Raw genomic sequence first — 19,982 nt, forward strand, 5'->3', positions numbered from 1 at the left:
ATTCCTCCCCTCAAACGAAACTTTGTTATATTAAGTATCATCTTTCCCTCAAGTCAATGGCATATATAGGGCAGCAATTTTGGGCATGGAGCGCCGCCCCCACTAACAATGTTCCACTTCTCTTTCACTCTCTGTTCCACAAAATGAACTGCAACAAGAGATGCTACCTTTTTACTCATAGTGACACCAAAAAAGGTACTGTATTTGGACTTATATTTTGGACACTGTATCTGCAAACAAATGATGCTATAGAGCTTTTCCCTGAACTAACTTCCCTTTTCCTGAAAGATTATTAATAACCATTCGCCTTGAAGGTAATTTTAGTGGATGTATGAAGTCAGCTCCCTTCATAATCACACAGGTATCCTATAGCAGAATGGTATATTTCAGTATAATAAGAAAATACTGTCCATAATCCACAACTTTTGACAACCAGAAAGTATCTGCGACTTCCTGTCTCCGTTTTGAATTGTTATATTTCTAACACTTGCTTCAATATTTTTATACCTTTTTAATGGAGCTAGTGTCCAAATACTAGTCCAGTACAAATACTAGTATCTTATGCTCCACTAAGGCTGCATTTATTTGATTAAAAAATACAGTACACATCGTAATATTGTGAAATATTATTCCAATTCAAATAACTCTATAAATGTAATATTCCTGTGATGGCAGAGCAGAATTTTCAGCATCATTACTCCAGTCTTCAGTGTCACATGATCCTTCAGAAATCATTCTAGTATGATGATTTGCTGCTCAAGAAACATTTCTTATTGTTATCAATGTTGAAAACATTGCCTTTTTTCAATGTTAATGTATTGTGTTAACCTGCGAGTTACCGAAACAGAAATACAGAAAGTTCAACAGAACAGCACTTATTTGAAATAGAAATATTTAGCAAATTTATAAATGTCTGTACTATCATTTTTGATCAACTTAATGTGTACTTGCTGAATAAAACTAGTTGAATAAATTTCTTTTAATTTAATATTACTGTTTTTACTGTATTTCTGATCAAATAAATGCAGCCTTAGTGAGCATAAGGGACTTCTTTTAAATAAATAAATAATATATATAGGCTATATATGTGTGTGATTCCGTTATGGGAATTAAAAGTCCCCACAAGGAGGGAAATGCCAAAAATCTTAAACATCGAGGATATTGTTTGTTCTCCATTAGGAAAACAGCTTACCGGTATTTAAATGATGTTTTTTGAAAATGTAAAAATGCAGAAAGTTTTCTGTGAGGGGTATGTTTAGGGGTCGGGTTAGTGCAGGGGGATAGAATATATACGGTGTGTACAATATAAAAACCATTACGCCTATGGAGAGTCCCCGTAAACCACATTTTCAAGAATGTGTGTGTGTGTGTGCATGTCTGTGTTTATTGTCAGTCAAGCAAGATTTGAACTCAAAACCTCTCGCTCTTTTCTGGCCCACATCTCCCTGCACTTTGCCTATCCACAATCCACCCTACTGCACGCAACACCCTCACATTGGTCTGGTGGAGTTTGTGAAGTGTCTTATAAATGATTGATGGAGACCCTGCAGGAGTTTCCACAAACCCAGAGAGAGCACAAGAAAGCAACTGACGTCCATCTTACCCAGGCTTTGACGGCATTCTACTTACATAGCGCTAAACACCGAAACAGGTGTGCGGTCAGGTCTGAGGGTGTGTGTGTGTGTGAGAGCGCGTCCTGCAGTATGAGCGAAAGAGAGGGAAACAGAGATGGGAAACGAAGAGATGCTGGCAGACAAGTGTGTGAGTCAGAGAGCCCTTCTCCATATCTCCCTCCCACGCATGCTATTTTTACAGTCTACCTCACACAGCATCTTCGACCACTGCTTGGACACACACACATTTTTGGGTCTGTTATAGGGATGATTGGCTATTTTGACCTGAATCTGCATATAGACATCTGGATCTGACCCGAATCTGTGTGTGAAAGGACACCAAACAACTCTGTCTGTCTGTCTGTCAGTCTGTCTCTGCTGTAATGACAGTGAATAATCTTTGCACCCTATAATTAACTCACACAGCTTCCTGTCTCTTCCTTGTTTTGTGCATCTGTGTGCATGTTTTGGTGTATTGAGCATGTTTGATTGTTTGTGTGCAGCAGGTGAATGTCACAGAATAACTGTAGTGTCACTATGACTCAATTTAGATGTGATATGATCTGATCACATGTGTGAAGTGGACTGGCCTGACCTCAGGTCATCTTGTCATTTAGAATCTCTTTAGCATCTGACAGAGAGAGAAAGAGGCTTTGTTGACCTGCAGACACACGCATATGTAGCCGTGTCCATGCGATTAAAAGCAATGTATAAAGGGATAGATCTCCTAAAATTAAAACGGTCATCATTTACGTATCCTCATGTTGTTCTAAACCACAAAATTTTGAAGAACACTGGTGTGAAAACAACTTTGAACCCCATTAAATTTCCATGTATGACCCCCCCCCCACCCCCCAAAAAAAAAAAATATATATATATTTGTTTTGTTTGTTTTTTTCCCACAGAAGAAAGAAATTCATAGTAAATGCTGCAGGATTTTAATTTTGGGGCAATCAATTCCCCTAATTGTCTTGTTTTTAGTTTAATCTTTGTAAATATATACTAATAAATGTCATAAATATATTTGAAAACACACTCAATGCTTAAGCTCTCATCAGATGTTACTGAAATGGGTAACTGACTGCAGTGCTCTATTATGACTGCTTTGCCGCATTCACGAGCTCTTCTTGACCTTTATTGACCTCTACAAAATTTGGACGGCAAAAACAAGACATCAATATCAGACAGAAAAGCACAAGGCAGTCCGCAACGAACGACCTTAAAATGTCACTTTCAGCACCACTGTGGGTGGACAGCGACCATTGCGTCTGGGTTAAATGCCTCAAGCAATGAAAACATCCATTTGCACCCGCACCAATGCACACAAACTTGCCATGATGTAATATTGCACGTTTCTCTGATTCACTCTCGTCTCACCTGATTCGTGGAGATCTGCGCTCGTGGGGGCACCAGCAGCTGGAGCGCGATGTGGAGCGCGGAGGTCAGCAGTCCAGCCACGATGGCCCAGGTGAGAGGCAGCGGAAGCATGCTGTAGGTGGCGAAGAGCGTGAAGAGCACGTACCCTATCCCATCCCCGAGCAAGCCGTAGCCCAGTCCCGTCGCGAGGATCTGGGTGGCCATGGCGACCCAGGTCACCGCGCCGCTGTACTGCAGGTAACCGTGCGAGCTCGTGTCCTTGCGGACCACAACCAGAGCGCAGATGACCACCTCGATGCCCGTGAAGAAACCGAGCAGCATTCCTTTGATCGGGTCCATCGGCGTGGACGCCAGGGTCAGGTGCAGCACGAGAAGTGTCAGCTTGGTCACCACGTCCAAAATGTTCATGACCACCACTGACTTCCGTCGCTGGCCGAGGAAGTAGCGCTGGTACAGGCGCTCGAGGTCCCTAGACTTGAAAGCGTAGCGCAGCGTGGGGAAGATGACCCCGCGGTACGTGTAGCCCCAGCTCAGGAAGAAGTCTGAGTTGCTGGGCGCGCAGTCGATCTGCAAGAAACCCAGGTCACTGCTCGAGCGTTCGGGGAAGACTTTAGTGCCGCCGTTGTTGTGCCGGTCGCTCACCGACGTCCTGCCGGCGGAGTGTTTGCGCGAGCCCTGCGCGTGATGCTCGTCCGGTGAGACGGGTTTCGGGCTGTGTTCGTGAATGAAGCGCTGCTCGGTGATGTGTCGCACGGCATTTTGCCACAGCAAGCGCTTCGGTCGGTTCCCGTTGTTGTTACTGGGTGTTTTATTGATGGTGTAAAGCTCCTCGCTCGCGCTGGAACAGCGAACCTCTGACAACTCCATTGTTCCCACGCCAGACGCGGTTCTATTTGCTTACACGCGTTCCCAGGACAGAGAGAGAGAATACGAGCAGGTGTGTGCGAGGAAGAGTGAAGGCGAACCGAATGGAGAGCGGAGAACGCATCGGGACAAGCAGACTGGTCCCACGGCAGCTGCCGCTCATCATCATACGTCTTGTCCTCCGCGAACGTCAGAGCGATTCGGTCGCGCTGGCTCGTGCCATTTGGCTGCGCAGCGCTACAGCATGGCATGCGCCCGCTCGCGTGCTGAGAAACAGCGCATCTTAACGCGGTCTGACGAGGAAAACGTGCCCTGTTGTCTGCGTGTGTTACCCTCTGTGTTGCTGCAGCAGGTCTTGGTGTGGCTCTGTTCTCTCTATCGCAACCATGCACACTCAAGAATGTTAAGGAGTCCTTTCCACAACCCCATTCCGCCCCTCGTGCGGTACAGTCCAGTCTTTTAGTCTACTGTCTCTTCTGTGGTATTTCCCCCCTGACTCCAGGAATCTTTGTCATATCCAGGTGTGAGGTGTAGGGCTGGAGGTGTCGAGAAGACCTCAATTCCTCAGGTTTGAGGCTCTCACAATGGGTCGCGAAAGATAGAAAGCCGAGTGTTGAAATCCAAGAATAATATCACTTAAAACAAAAGAAAAAACATGCAAGCAAAAACAACAAAAGGTCTGTGTCAGCCAGTAAGGATACTGAAGGCTCCTGTGATGTGAAACATCCAGTGCGTCCCCTCATCTGGTGGAGATGGTATATTTACACTGAGAAAAAGAGAGAGAGGGGAAGAGGAGGGGTGTGTGTTTGACCGAGTCTTCCCGACGTCACGAGCTCCTTGCTTTTTTCCTCCCCGCGCGCAGCTTTTGTTTCGGTCCTAAGCACCGCAGAGGAGCGCGCGCAAAAAAGAATGGGACAGTGGGACACAGAACATTTGACAAAATATTTTTTGACAGCTTTCAACGAAAGAAAATAGATCAATTTAACTGAAGCCAAAAATCAATACTAAAATGATTGTTATTAGCCTATTCATTATCATTATCACCATCATCATCATCAATAAAACGCTCATCTTTGGATAGCAAGCGAGAACTTCACGGGTCTGGTCTGACAACAAGCTTTGACAAATATCTCAAAGTCACTTAAACTTTACATCCTTCTGAATTCTTCCAAAAAATAAAAAATACTTTCCAGCTCTGCTTTCAGATTTGGTATACACCCAATGATTGAAATACAGAAAACAGTGGAATTGGACATTTAGGCCAAGGCTACATCTCCACAGGCGATTTCTATGTGCAACTTAATGACTGTAAAACAAAAATTAGCTAAAATATAAAATATTATAAAATGTTATATTGCAATTCGCTTTTATCATTTTTATCTGGATATTTTTAGAAACATAACACACTTAGCTCTAGCGCCGCTACCGTGACTCACCGGCTATTCGTCTTGTTCAAATATTTTACAGCGCGAGACCCCAACCGCGGCTGATCAAAGCGGGCCAACGACGCCTCGCGAGTGACTCATCACGTCCCCCGCTTGCGCTGCCGGGTGTTTTTTTTTTAACGGCTGTGGGTTTATACCATACGAGACTCTGTCTTGCTTTTCCAGGAGTTTCTCTCAGCGTTGCTCACTTCCTCACTTTTTTTTTGTTGCTCTGAAAAAAAAGAGAGAAGAATGATAAACTGCCACAGGAAACTGTTGGAGGCAGCGGCGTGCGCGCTCACCGGCTGCTCCGGGCCTCAGCATCACCCCACTGACATTCAGTTAACAGAAACACATAAAGTGCACACTACCTAACACCAGGGCTGGATCATGGCCCTGCGATACCCCCTCCACCTCCCATCGTCCATAATGCCAGACCCCAGGCCCTTATCAAGTGACAATGGTGATTTGGCTTTTTAAAAAATGCATGTTAAAGGTGCTGTAATTTTTTTGACTAGGCCTATACTAAAGCATAAAAATACAATATGTTTCAGATATTTAGGAAACATGCTAAGTTTACATAGCTGTTTCTCAGAAAAACAATGCTACAGCCAGTAATTATACTTTGAATATTCCATGTCGGAATGTCTATTTTTGTTTTCGTCTGTGTGATTCCGCCCACTGCCAATTTACCAAATAGTATTTCAACACCCCAGGTTGCCAGTTGCCATAAAACACAGTGTTCAGCCATGGAAAGCCAGCAAACAAATTGGGTTAAAGATCGCAGATTCTACCAGACCTAAACAGCCTCGGCATAAAAAGCTCTATGACTAGACATATAATAAAACTTGAATAAATCAACTCATCATCAACAGTGTAAAGCTCGCCGTCTTCCAATATGAATTCCGCTCATTCCTATTGCGTCCTCAATCTGGCAACCCGTGTTAGCATCAAGTATGAGGGGGGGGGGGGGTTAACAGCCATCTCCCAATATTTTGAATTTGGACTGCAGTACCCATTTCAACCACTAGCTGTCAATATTACATACTGCACCTTTAACATTAGATGAGTAGGGAAAAATAATCCAGCCCTAGCTAAAACTGACTGGTTAAGAGGTAGTTGATGACTGTCATTATTTGCTCACCCACATGTTGTTCCAAACCTATTTCTTCTGTGAAACACAAATGTAGAAGTTTGAGAATTATGCTTTATGCACAACAGCTGTGCCATATTCCAGGTCTTCTGAAGCCAAACGATAGCTTTGTTTTGTGGGGGTGGAATTAAAAATGAACTTAAGCATATTCAAATTTGACATACTGTGATCAGGTATGAGACCAGTGGAGTTTGGCATCACTGATCTCAAATCGGTGTCTTCATGTGCCAAGTTTGAATATGCTCAGTGTTCCACAGAAGAAAGATTTGGAACGACATGAGAAAATTATGACAGAATTTGTCATTCCATTAATCTTGTTATGAAGTTTCCACTGGTCAAACTTCACATCATCATCAAACCACTGCATGCTTTATCTTTATTTAGAACAATTGCTTTACATACACAACATACACAACTGTTCAAAAGTTTGGGATCGGTAAGATATTTTCAATGTTTCTGAAAGTCTCTTATGCTCACCAGGGCAGCATTTATTTGATAATAAAATACAGTAAAAATAGTAATATTGTGAAATATTATTACAAAATAAAATAACTGTTTTCTATTTGAATATATTTAAAAATGTAATTTATTCCCGTGATCAAAGCTGAATTTTGTATATATATATTATTAATATAGAAAAGAATAAATAAATATTCTATAAAATAGAAACCATTTGTAACAATGTAAAAGTATTTACTGTCACTTTTAATCAATTTAATGCAGCCTTGCTGAAAAAAAGTTTTCCAAAAAATATTTCGGACTCCAAACTTTTGAAGGTTAGTGAATGTCATGCTGGAGATACCACATACTCACATCCAGAGCTGAAGTAGGTCTGCATTTGTCAGATGAGGACACTGCTGAAAATATTTGTTAAGGCCTTAGTATAATAAAACAAAATATGACTCATATACAAAGCAGGAGGGGCGGCGTACACGTGTCTGAGGATGTCTTGCTGTATATGACAGCGTCGCTATGCATTTGAATGCAGTTTGTGTGTTGTGCAATCTGAGGTGCAGGAGTGATGTAAGCAGGCTGCTGATGATGTGATTGGCGGAACTGATGAAGACATGAATGAAGAGAAGACGTCATTCAAGTGTGTATGCAAGTGCTGTAGAAAAGCATCATTTGTTTGAGGAGGAATCGTTGTGCATTCATGTTTTCATGGTTAAGTAGGGGGGGGGGGTGAATCATACAGGTTTGGAATAACGTGAGGTTCAGTAAGTTTCATTTTTGGCTGAATTATTTCTTTAAGCTGCAGTCAGGCTTTGAGCAAATAAATTACATAAAACTCTGAAGCTTTTAAGTTTATGTAGAGGTTAATCTGTTATGTTTACTGTAGATTGGCCAAATGTTCATGTCAGAATTCAGCAAACTTAAATCTGGGCACTGAAGACTAATGGAAGTGAATGGAGCGACTGTATAGTGTAAATGCAGCTTTATAAATACATTTTAATATATAATATCTGATAAATACCAGCATCATTTTAAAGTCACAATGACATATTTTGCAGTATTTATTATAAATTATTTAACAGTGAATTTAAAATTGTGCCCTTGTAATCTTTAATCAAAATAAATGGATGTGTTTTCCTCCATGGCTGTTTAAGAAATGAAAAGCTACACACTCCATCAGTTAGGGTTAGAAGAACTGTTTACTTATAACATGCTAGACACGTAATAATCACTGCAGTAATGATCCAGTCGTAGACTCTTAAGCATTTGCCTATTTAAATCCAAACAGCGACTTTTTTTTCTTGGCAGGTCAGTGCATGTCTGTATTATGTAACGTGTGTTGCCTTAAGCGAAGATGTTTATTAACTGGAACTCAAGTATTTTCCATCATTTTGACAGACGATAAATATTGCATTTACCTGCCTCAGAAACATTCAAACACTGCTAATAGGGATTAGAAGTCAAAAGGGGAGACAATTACATTTTTAAGCATCTGTTTGAAAACAAACCTGGAAAGAGACGTGAGGATTTGTGGAGAAAAACAAGAGATTCTTAGTGCATTCCAGTAAATCATTCATGAGATATATATCGTAAAATAAATCAGGAGAGCAGACAACAAATGTGTAGTGTATGCTGTCTTTTTTCATACTTTTACAGCAGAATACAAATGGGGAAAATAATCCAGTGACTGAAAAGAACTCTATCCATATTTATTATAAAATACCAAGCGTTTCGTTATCCTCCTGACATCTGAAGTACATTTTACAGCTGATTCAGTCAAAATTACAGATTAGGATTATATGTAGCGCAACCTTATGACTTGAAATGATTTGTTTCAGTCTTTTTTGAGAGGAACTTCTTGAAACGGGAAATAATCTAAAATGCAGTCGGCTCGTTTAGGAAAAAGATGGATAGGGAATTAGGGAGTGGAACGAGCCACTCATTCTCAAATTCACCTGTGCATGTTAAAGCGACTTGATTACACCAATTATTGGCTGAGATCGTGGCTCAATACTAAAAAAGACATCAGTGACATGACACACAATTATCTCTCTTTCCGTCGCTCGCTCTCCCTTCATCAAGCCGTCTGGTGAATAAGTGATTGAGGAGATCAAGGAAAAGGGAGGCAGAAAGAAAAGGAGGCCCCGATGAATCGGAACACACACATCCAGACACACACCACCACGCACATTCACAACGGAAACATAGCAAAGAGGAAACCTTCACTAAAATAGCCATTGGAAAAAAAGACACAGAAAATACATTAGCACTTCTGCAGAAAAAGCATTACCTACCTACCACAAACACAAACACACACACACACACACACACACACACACACACACACACACACACACACACACACACACACACACACACACACACACACACACACACACACACACACACACACACACACACACACACACACACACACTCTGCTTAGAGTGTTTCAGCTCAGATAGGCATGAAGGACATTCTATATTCAGCAGACACATTTGCGTAATTATAGAATCTCCGCCTGGAAAGACCAGGTGTCTGGGCTTAATTTGTGTTTATCATGGTTGGGGTGTTTAAAATTAAATGCTTGGTCATAGTTTAATTCACTCTCCTTAATGTCTTTGTGTCTCTCTGGTCACATACACACAAACGCAAAACCCCACAAAGCAGCTTAGCTTTTGCCACAAACCTTCATGAATTTGCTTTCAGGTCTCCTTCAGGTCACCTTCATGTCTGTCTACCCCAAACAACACAGGACAGCAGGAGGCAGTGGAGAGCAGCTCAATACACACACGCACGCACGCACGCACGCGCACACACACACACACACATGCACACACACACACACACACATGCACACGCACAGTAAATTCATTTGTCTTATAATTTGTAATATAAATGCTGTTCTTTTAAACTTTCTATTCACCAATGAATCCTGAAGAAAATGTGTTTTCGCTGTTTTCACAAAAATATTGAGCAGAACAACTGTTTTCAACTTTGATAATAATCAGAAATGTTTTTAAGTAACAAATCAGTGTATTAGAATGATTTCTGAAGGATCATGTGACACTGAAGACTGGAGTAATGATGCTGAAAATACAGCTTTGCAAAACAGGAATAAATGCTATTTTTTTAATATATTCATATAGAAAACAGTTATTTTATACTGTAACAATATTGCACAATAATACTTTTTTACTGCATTTTTTTTATCAAATAAATGCAGCTTAAGAGACTTCATTTCTTACCAACACCAAACTTTTGAACAGTAATAAACATCGAACTAAAAAAGCACAAAAAACCCCATAAAATTATTATCATAATCACTTTAGTCAATATGACTCTAATTTTACAAATCGAATTATAGAAAACTTCTGGTCACTTCTGATGGATTATTTGAAGCAATATATTCTTCCCATATTTTTCTTCTTCGAGAAACATTTTTAGTGACTTGTTAATTATTTTGCCATTAAATTTGTTTCTCATCATATTTGCACCATGTTTTAAATTCAGATAATTTAATTATTGTCTGTATTTTGTCAGTGATTTCATTGATGAGAATAAGACCGCAAGTTATACAATCTTGAAAGTGAATCAACATTTGAACATGATGACTGATATGTTCTTTGATTTCTAACAAGGTTGAAGGTCACCTAATAAATAAGAAACTAAAAGAAGCCGAGAGGAAGAAACAAAATAGTTGTGAAAAACTTAAATTCCCATAATCCCACACACATTTCTGCTTCCATGCTGTCTTGTGCTGCTTGCATGTGTTTGTTTGTGTGTTGTGTGTGTATGTGTGTTGGATTGAGCCACCTGTCAGCTCATTCTGCTGTTGATGTTTTAGGTTCCAGAACTGTGGGAGTGATCCATCAAATTCAGCCGTAGAGTCCAGCGCTGTTCACACATTCTGCCGTTACTATGAGAGACGCAAGCAAGAAAAGCACAGACAGACCTATAATTAAATACACATACAGTATCTACCTGTTTCTGCGTCTCTCACCTGCTTCATAATTAATAGTTTCTCTTTCTCTTTTTATAGCTCCATTTCCATGAACATCTTTCTTTCATTTGGGCTTTTTCACTTTTATTTTGAATTCCCCTTTCAGAGGCAGCCAACATTCTGTGTGTGTGTGAGAAAGAGACAGTGGCAGTGTTTCACAGGATGAAAGAGAGTACACTTAACACAACTATAAATAATGAAAACCCTCCATATCAAATCTGTTCTGTTCATAACCCTGTAGCAGATACTAAACAGAATTACTCGTAAGCTGGAAGTGAAAATGAAAAAGAATATAATAAGGTTTAAATTTGAATGTTTGTGGTCGGTAAGATTTTTTAAATGATTTTGTAATAAGTCTCTCATCCTCAGCAAGTCTGCAGTTATTTGATCAAAATACAGTAAAACACTTTATTCATGTAAAAAAACATTTATTCATGTGATGCAAATCTGAATTTTCAGCATCATTACTCATTTCAGTGTCACAAGATCCTTCAGGAATCATTCAAGAAACATTTATTATTATTATCAATGTTGAAAAGAGTTGTGCTGCTTAATATTTTTGTGGAAACCGTGATACTTTTTTTATTTCAGGATTCTTTGATGAATTGTAAGTTCAAAATAACAGCATTTATCATTTTAAAGGTATAGTTCATCCAAAAAAAAAAAAAAAATTCTGTCATTAGTTACTCACCCTCAAGTTGTTCCAAACCTTCTGCTGAACACAAAAGAATATATTTTGAAGAATACCAAAAAGTTGATGGACCCCATTGACTTCCATAATACAGGGGGGGGGAATACTAACACCTATTTTTTTAAGTCAGTTTAATGTCATTTAAGTTGAAATTACTTAAACATCCAAGTTGACTGTACTTAAAAATTTAAGGCAGCAACTTTTTTTTTTACAGTAATCCGATAAAATATTAAAGCTACTGTATAACTTTCACAAAATCGAAAATGACCCTAATGTATTTTCTTTAACATGCACAAACAGTATTTTTGTCCATTAAATAAAAAAATGTAAACAAAGAAAAGAATAGTCTTTTTGAAAAATCTGTTAAAATCTGCTTCTGCAATGACTTTTTCTTTTGACTGACGCTACATAGGCCATGGACAAAATGTAATCAAAAAAGCCAAATAGCTATTTGGGCATTGTTTTAGAGTATTGATTTAAGCAATGCAGAATTTTAATGGTGGTTACCACTAATTTGACAATAATATAATAAAAGCTATGTAATAACAGCAAATAACAATAGATCTGAAAAAGAAGTGTTACCATTGGGATATGAGGAACTGGGGGGTAATCGTGATCTTCAGTTTCCATGTCCCGTGTTCAGTTTCAGTTAGAGGGTCACCTATTGTTTAAAATAATAAAAAAACAGACTTGAAATTACACCCTGCAGTTTTAAACAAAAGGATGAAAGAACAGAGGGGCAAATGTGTCACATTAATATTCATGTATGCATTACCTCACTACCTACTACTACTACTCTGAGACTTTATGGAGATGTAATAAGTCTAATGTGACATAACTGACCAATCGCAGAAGAGAAATCTTCTTTTTCTGAATAGCACAATTTTGTCAAATTGTTTCTTTAAGGTTAATAAGTAAAATGAGCAACCTTCATCTGTTCTCTCCACTGCTGCAGTCTATTACTGAAATGTTCCTGTTCGCTCAGAGTGTCCAAGTACTTTTAGCTTATTTTATTCAAAGGCTGATGGCTGCACAAAACCTATACAGTTGTTCCCTTCTTAATAATGTTCAAAATCTTTTCCATTGGCACGAAATATGATTGACAGTTCCACAAGTACATTGATAATGCTTTAGGAAAACTGCATCTCATTCTCATAGCTTTGAAACATTTTGCACAATGTGAGCCCAGACCCAGCCTGTTAAATCCCACACTTTTCACACACGCAGACACTAATTCCTTTTTGTCAGCTCAAGTTAATTGCATATGGTTTTTAATCATTCAAAATAGATCAGTTATTTTTACTGAAGCTTACAACTTGGAATTCAGTTGTCCTGTGATTTTTAATTAATTGATCAAAAGAAACACTACTCCATGTATTTAATATAAGAAAGGACTGTTATAATACTGCATTTTTTTATGAAGGAGTTTTAGTTATGTGTTCTTTGTTAATATTGCACACAACACCTCACCACTTCCCGAGACCATATTAATCTAACACAGTGTTGTTTAAATCTTAAGTGTCTGAGTGTCAAAGTAAATATTAAGTAAAAATGAAGAATTATACTAGATTTATTCAATTGAATGGGAGTATTTTAGAGCTCACAGTCTCAAACATTGAATAACAAATTATACATTTCCTTAAAGTGACCTCGTTTATAATCTATTTCCACAATAGGACAAGGCCGTAACCATTCTTGAACACTGAGGGTGGACAATTACTTTTGTGAACAATAAAGCCCGCTTTCTTTGATTTGATTTAAATCAAAAACTTGATTAAATTGAAATTGATTTTTTTTGTTTTTTTAATTTGTCATCCTAACATCAAACAGAGCAGTGCATAATGAAGTACAGTAGAGCAGCACCAAAAATATTGAATATTGGAGGGACAATTTGGCCATTTAAATTTTTTTGGGGTGACTTGTCCCCCTCATTGTCTATGGTGATATATGATGATATTCAATGAGTAAAAATGTAGGGATAGGTCATTGTTTTATCCAGATTAGACCTTGAAAATGTTTTGACATTTTAATGAAATACTCCGAAGGCAAGCAAAATATTCTGCACAAAAAGACCAGGAACATGCAACTTCAGTTATAATTTCATTTTTATGTTGATTTTAAGAGCATGACAACTTTCAAAATGATCAAGACAAATAAATTAACGAAATGGCAGAATTAACTTTTACTGTTGCACTAAGAGCGCATACTTTTCACTGATGAACCAAAACATTACGACCAATCACAGGTGAAGCAAATATCATTGCTCATCTCCTAACAAGGCCACATATTAAGGTCTGGGTATAGATTAAGCAAACAATCAGTTTTCGTAATTAATGTGTTGCATGGAGGAGAAATAGGCAGGAATAAAGATCTGAGCGACTTTGAAAAGGGCCAAATTATTATGGCAAGGAGAATCTAGATAGGGTCAAAGTATCTGTGAAACACCAAGGAGTGTGTGTTGCTTCAGCTCAGCAGTAGTGAGAATTTACCAACAGTGGTCCGAGGAAACTACAAATCGGAGACAGGGTGTTGGGCGCACAAGGCTCATCAATGCACAAGGTCAAAGAAGGCTATCCCGTCTTGTCCAAGCTAACAGAAGGTCTGCTGTGGCACGAGTGACACAACATTTTAATGAGGGGCGTGGGAGGAATGTGTCATTGCACTCTGCTGTTTATGGCGTTGCAGATGGAGACCAATCATAGTGCCTCTAATTAAGCATCTGTGGGATATGCAGGACCAACAAGTTTGATCCATGGCGGCTCTAACTCGCAACCTACAGGACTTGAAGGATCTGCTGCTATACGTCGTGGTGACAGATCCCACAAGACAGCTTCAGGGTTCTTGTAGAGTCCATGCCTCAGTGGGTCAACAACATATTAGGCAGGAGGCCATAATGTTTTAGCACATCAGTGTACACTGCATTAGCCATAATTCATTACAAGGATGTCAAAAAAAGCAACTAGGCATCAATTGACCAATGACAATTTCAGAATGGCGAGTTGGGCTCTCAGAAATCCAAATCGCTGTATTCCTGCTTGATTTCAAACTGATCCAGCATCTTTACATATTCCAGTCCATTAAACTAACACTCAGCTATAATTCACCTTTCTATCTCTGCTCGAGTCAGAAAAGATCTCTGCATTCAGCTCTGGAGCATCTGACTGCCTCAGATCATGAGCTCTACCTCGAAAGTGCTCGTCCTCCCCCATAGAGCTGCTCTACAGAAACATAACAAGACCCATTGACTCATTCTTAATGACTACTAGTGTTTCCTGACAGGTTCTGTCTTACTTACATCATGATCTTGTTATTATTCCAGGCACCGGGGGTCTAAATTTAGCACTTGACTTGTGTTGTTTGCTACCTGTCCTAGTAGTTGCCACTTTATTCAATAAAGCCTTCTGAGAAAGCATCTGCTAAGAAAATAAACCTAAACAAATCTTATGGTTAGTATGGAAGAAATATCAATAAGCAACAATTTATGTTGCACGCAGCTAACTATAAATATTACATAAATACCCAATCAATACAAAATGTTTCAGCCAGCATCATTTCAATGTCTTTCATGATCTTCATTCTTTGAAATCTGCTCTGACAGAGTGATCTGATCTCTCAGAAACATAATAATATTTGTGGGCGCTTCTTAGGCATTTTATAAAAATAAAATGCCCAGTCATTCAGCTTTATTTTTATATAAAATCAATTGAGTCATCGCGTAGGAGTCCGTTTTCTTTTTTTTTTATCTTGTCGGGGGTTTGAAAGAATATTCTGAAGTCACTCTCAATTGCAAATACCATTTGTGTGTTTATTATGCAATCCATCCATAAATCAATTCTGTCCGAAGACCACCGAATAGACATTGGGTCCAAATGCTAAGAGTTTGTGAAAAATGTCAAACCCCCTCTGGAGAGAAAAAAAATCAAACTGTCTGTTTCTCTTACACACAAACAGTTGTTCTATGGGTCAACATTGATCTGAAGCTCAGTGTGAAGCTTGAAGGTGGAAAACTGGAAATCCTTAAAGGTGGGCATGTTGTGCAAGTATGTAAATAATGGGTGAACCGTATACGTTAGATTGACTCGCTTTGTTGAAAAATTAAATCTGTATGTTTTCAAAGCATATATATATATAAAATCAATGTTGATGTGAAATAAAAGCATTTAATATGCGATATCATGTCACATAAAATATACATTGCTAGTCCAAAAATGAAAATTCTGTCTTCATTTACACATCCTCAAGTCATTGCAAACCTTACTTCTTCCATAGACAACAAAAGGATGCTTCTTCTCTCTATATGATCAACGTGGTCACCACAGACGGTCAATAAAAGTGAAAAGAAAAAGAAACAAAACCCAAAAGAGTAGTGCAAGTATTACTATGCAAAAGTAATACATTTTAAATAAAAACATTTTTAAATGCAAAACATTTCCAAAATGTCTGAAGCCATACCATAAAACAGACCAATGTTTAAGTTGTTATATACGCTGAAAATTCCTGAACATTCTTCATAATATCTACTTTTGTTTTCAGATAAGAAAGACAATCATACAAGTGAGTTTAGAGTGTCCAAGTTTACTTATGTTTAGTTGCTACAAACAAGTTTTCCAATCAAAGAAACAATTTGCAATTTTATCAAATCAATAAAATATTTCCATATTTATTTCCACATTGGAAGTCCCCATATAAGTTTGAAATTAACATAATTAGGTTTGAGCTTTACACAAATTGAAGTGTATTAAATTACTATCTTCAATTTGAAGATAGTAATTGATTAAGAGAATAGTGAATAATGAGTGTAGGTTTGTCTGTATATATATGTGGGTAGCTGACAAATAATATATCCATTAACTTAATTATTTAACATCAATATTTTAGGTTACCATGCATATATGCAAAGGAAAGTGTTTAAGAAGCAATCACTGCAATGCATGTGTGTGCATTCAATATTCAAATAACTCCGGCACTTTACTGAATGACTGGCAATACCAGCTGTGCACAGCTACTCCATTACTCAATCAATCAAACTGCCCAAACTTTCAAGCTTCATTAAACCACCAATATCAATGAGGCAGAAAATGTGTGCGTGTGTGTGTGACCACAGAGAGAAATCACCACATTTGATGGAGATTATTGGTGAAATAGGATTATTTGGCCAGCATTTCAGAAATCATTATGAAAAATGTTTGCATCTGGATCTCAGTATGCATCAAACCAGTTTGTGCAACTTTAGCACATTGTGTTACACTTTTGAGCAATACAATGTAAAAGCATTTAGTTATGAGAATTGTATGCGTGCATGAGTGAGTGATTGATATGTGTTTTCAGTGTTTAACGGATGATTAGAAAAAATGGAGCTTAATCACACATAATTCCTGTAAAGCAAAGGTCTTTATCTTAATACTGTTTTCTCTCTCTCTCTCTCTCTCTCTCTCTCTCTCTCTCTCTCTCTCTCTCTCTCTCTCTCTCTCTCTCTCTCTCTCTCTCTCTCTCTCTCTCTCTCTCTCTCTCTCTCTCTCTCTCTCTCTCTCTCTCTCTCACACACACACACACACACACACACACAGGTCATCATAGCTTTGGCTGTTTGACTGGATGGTTTCAGCTTATCCTAAAATAATCCAGTTATACACGGCAGGTCTGACAGAGGCAGACATTACTGAGCTTTGTATTATTTTTTATTATGACACTGTAAATGATTGGATTCTGTCGTAATGAAACAGCAGGCTTTTGTAACAACACATATATCAACAACCAGTTGCAACAAACCCCTTAAATCCATCAGTAATACTTTTAAATTATTACAAAGGGGTTTGCAATCTGAAGTTGTTGTTGTTATATTAAAGAAAACATTCACCCAATAATTAAAGGGTTAGTTCACCCAAAAATTATAAATTATGTCAGTATATTTCGTTCATCTTCGGAACACAAATACACAATTTTTTTATTAAATCTGAGAGCTGTCTCACTCCTCCATACGCTTCTATTGTAATTGAAACTTGCCAGACTAGAAAGTTAGTACATTGTTAAAATAGTCCAAGTGACTACAGTGGTGCATTACGCAACCAAAAGTTTATCAAGAGACGAGAATACTTTTTGTGCGCAAACCCCCCCCCAAAATAACGACTTTATTCAACTATTAATTTTTTTCTGTGTGGGCCTGCGCCAGTGTAACAGCGCAGCGCTTCTGTGTTGTACGTCAGAACGTAGGCCCAAAGGCAAAACATGTTTTTTGCACACAAAATTATTATCGTCACTTGATAAACTTATGGTTGAGCTACAGTCACTCTGACTATTTTAACGATGTCTTTAATAACTTTCTGGACCGGCAAGTTTCAATTACAATAGAAGCCTGGAGGAGTGAGATACCTCTCAGAAGCAAAGGAAGATATGTGCTTTTAAAGAAAAGGACTACAACAAACGGCTGGTAGGGACTACACGACATTCCTCCTGGTTGTGACATCAGCAACCCTAAAATGTACATAAACCCCGCCCCCAGGAACACAGTCCATGTTGAGAAGAGGAAAAGTTGTTGTATAAGAGTACATTTGTGAGTCAGCTCAAACATTAGCATCTGTCTTTTCACATGCAATAGAAAGTCACTCTGTGTGCATCTCACAGTCACAACAGTTCCTATACGAGCGATTTATAGATTACCATGACAGAATGCCCTAATTGAAGATAGTTAACTCCACATCAGCAACATAAATTCATCAACTAACCTTTCAAAGACGTCCTGTTGCATTCTACATGTTGTCACTTCTTCTTGAGTCTCTCCATCTTTGTCTGACTCTGTTTTAACATTAAAGGCAGAACAGTTTCTGTCATTTTAGTGTGTCTGCGTGAGGTAATCGCAGCTGCTAACACAGGAGCTCTTGAAACCCCGCCCTCTGCAGCAGCTCATTTACATTTAAAGGGCCAGGCACAAAACGGTGCGTTTTTGCAAACCCTCAAAAAGTGACAACTTTAACATGCTATATAAAAATATCTGTGGGGTATTTTGTGCTAAAACTTCACACACACACTCTGGGGACATCAGAGATTTATTTTACATCAAGTGAAAATGGCATTTTACCACCCCTTTATAATTTTCATCATTTACATCTCATGTTATTTCAAACCTATAATATGCATTTGTTCTTCTGTGGAACACAAAAGGAGAAATTATGAAGTATTGAATTATGTAGGCATGTTGTACTCTTTTCAATTCAGTTACAATGAATCAACCCAAAGATTTCAACCTAAATGTAAAAGTTTTTCAGTGATAATCTTTCCCTAGTGGACCATTAACTGCTGGCTGCAACCGAAACATTAAGTAAGTTGATCTTGAGAACCTGACCAGTCAGATTTGTGAACAAATCAGTGAATGCAGTTTCATAAACCTGATTGACAAGCATTAAAAAGATCTGACTCAAAAGAATGATTGGTTAACCAATCTTCTGTCATGAACTCACATAAACAGACCAAGGAAGCTCAATACTTATGTAAATATTTTTTGTGAATAATTATTTAAATTTCGATTTGTTTCTTATCTTCGGAGGAATTGGAATAGCAAAACTAGGTCACAATGTATACTAGCAGAACAGTGAAAAATGTTTGAAAAAAAGGAAAAATAAAACAAATTGTGCTTATTATTTCCAGGGTACAGTACTATAGTGAGAAGAAAAAAACATAATAAATGTAACATAAAAATTAATGTAACATTTCCAAATAATATTTAACACATTTATAACGGTAATATTAATTATAAATGAATCTTTATATATGAATAGTAAATACACACACACACACACACACATATATATATATATATATATATATATATATATATATAGGGGGAAGACAAAATCAAAAAAGTAATAGCCTTCAAAAATTATCTGGTAAAGTGTCATAGACAAACAAAGTCATTATTCATTAATGAGTAAATTATATTAGCAATTAAATTTTTGGTTGAGCAAAATTGAAAGTGATATTCTGCTCTCATGCCATGCAAAACTCTGATAGGTAATGACACACATTTGAGCAGTTCATTAACCTAAATCAAAGGAGATTGTCCTGTTTATTAAGTTTAGAAGCTGGATGAGGGAACAGATAAAATTCACACAACCGTCCAGAGACTTGTTTTTATAATTAAATGTCATTAAATAAAATAAGCAAGTGTTCTACTTTACCCACCTGTTCCACTTTGTGAATCCCTGCAGCGTGTTTTTCTTTTCTTTTTTTCAACTTCGACGCGTGCGCTGCGCGCGCTCTCATCTCCTCTCTCGACTGTCACTTCCGTGTTGGCGTGTCCCGACGTCACGCGGAATGTGAAGCAGGAAACGCGGATGTGTTGCGCTTAATCTGCATCTACAGGTATTCACACACAACTCCCTTTCTTTAGTTCTTTAATTATTGACAACAC

The 19,982-nt window shown here is 38.1% G+C and overlaps 2 protein-coding genes and 1 long non-coding RNA gene across 8 annotated transcripts in view; 1 reads left to right on the forward strand and 2 right to left on the reverse strand.

Annotated features, from left to right (window-relative positions):
- adcy8 (adenylate cyclase 8 (brain)) overlaps positions 1-5,510 on the reverse strand; it is a 49,275-nt gene extending 43,765 nt beyond the window's left edge. For 3 of the 4 annotated variants that reach the window (XM_079613656.1, XM_079613655.1, XM_079613653.1), the window contains exon 1: positions 2,991-5,018. In XM_079613656.1, the coding sequence (XP_079469782.1) occupies positions 2,991-3,857 (867 nt within the window). In that variant the 5' untranslated portion in view covers positions 3,858-5,018. Of the gene's footprint in view, positions 1-2,990; positions 5,019-5,290 lie in introns of those variants that run through there. The other variant, XM_079613654.1, reaches the window with a different exon arrangement.
- Positions 5,511-10,700: 5,190 nt separating this feature from the next.
- On the reverse strand, positions 10,701-19,875 carry LOC306999188. 2 transcript variants are annotated; one of them, XR_013797760.1, is made up of 4 exons: positions 19,754-19,875; positions 18,301-18,370; positions 12,161-12,239; positions 10,701-10,803 (listed from the first exon to the last, which is right to left on the reverse strand). It is a non-coding gene; the product is annotated as an uncharacterized lncRNA (long non-coding RNA). The 2 variants fall into 2 exon arrangements; XR_013797761.1 differs by lacking the exon at positions 10,701-10,803 and adding an exon at positions 10,888-11,007.
- Positions 19,752-19,982, forward strand: part of efr3a (EFR3 homolog A) — a 58,734-nt gene continuing 58,503 nt past the window's right edge. Inside the window, exon 1 of one of the 2 annotated variants that reach the window (XM_079613671.1) lies at positions 19,752-19,933. The gene's annotated coding sequence lies outside the window, so the exon portion shown is untranslated. The remainder of the gene's footprint in view (positions 19,934-19,982) is intronic. The other variant, XM_079613670.1, reaches the window with a different exon arrangement.

Source organism: Phoxinus phoxinus (assembly GCF_949152265.1).
Source record: "Phoxinus phoxinus genome assembly, chromosome: 5".
Classification (NCBI taxonomy): Eukaryota; Metazoa; Chordata; class Actinopteri; order Cypriniformes; family Leuciscidae; genus Phoxinus; species Phoxinus phoxinus.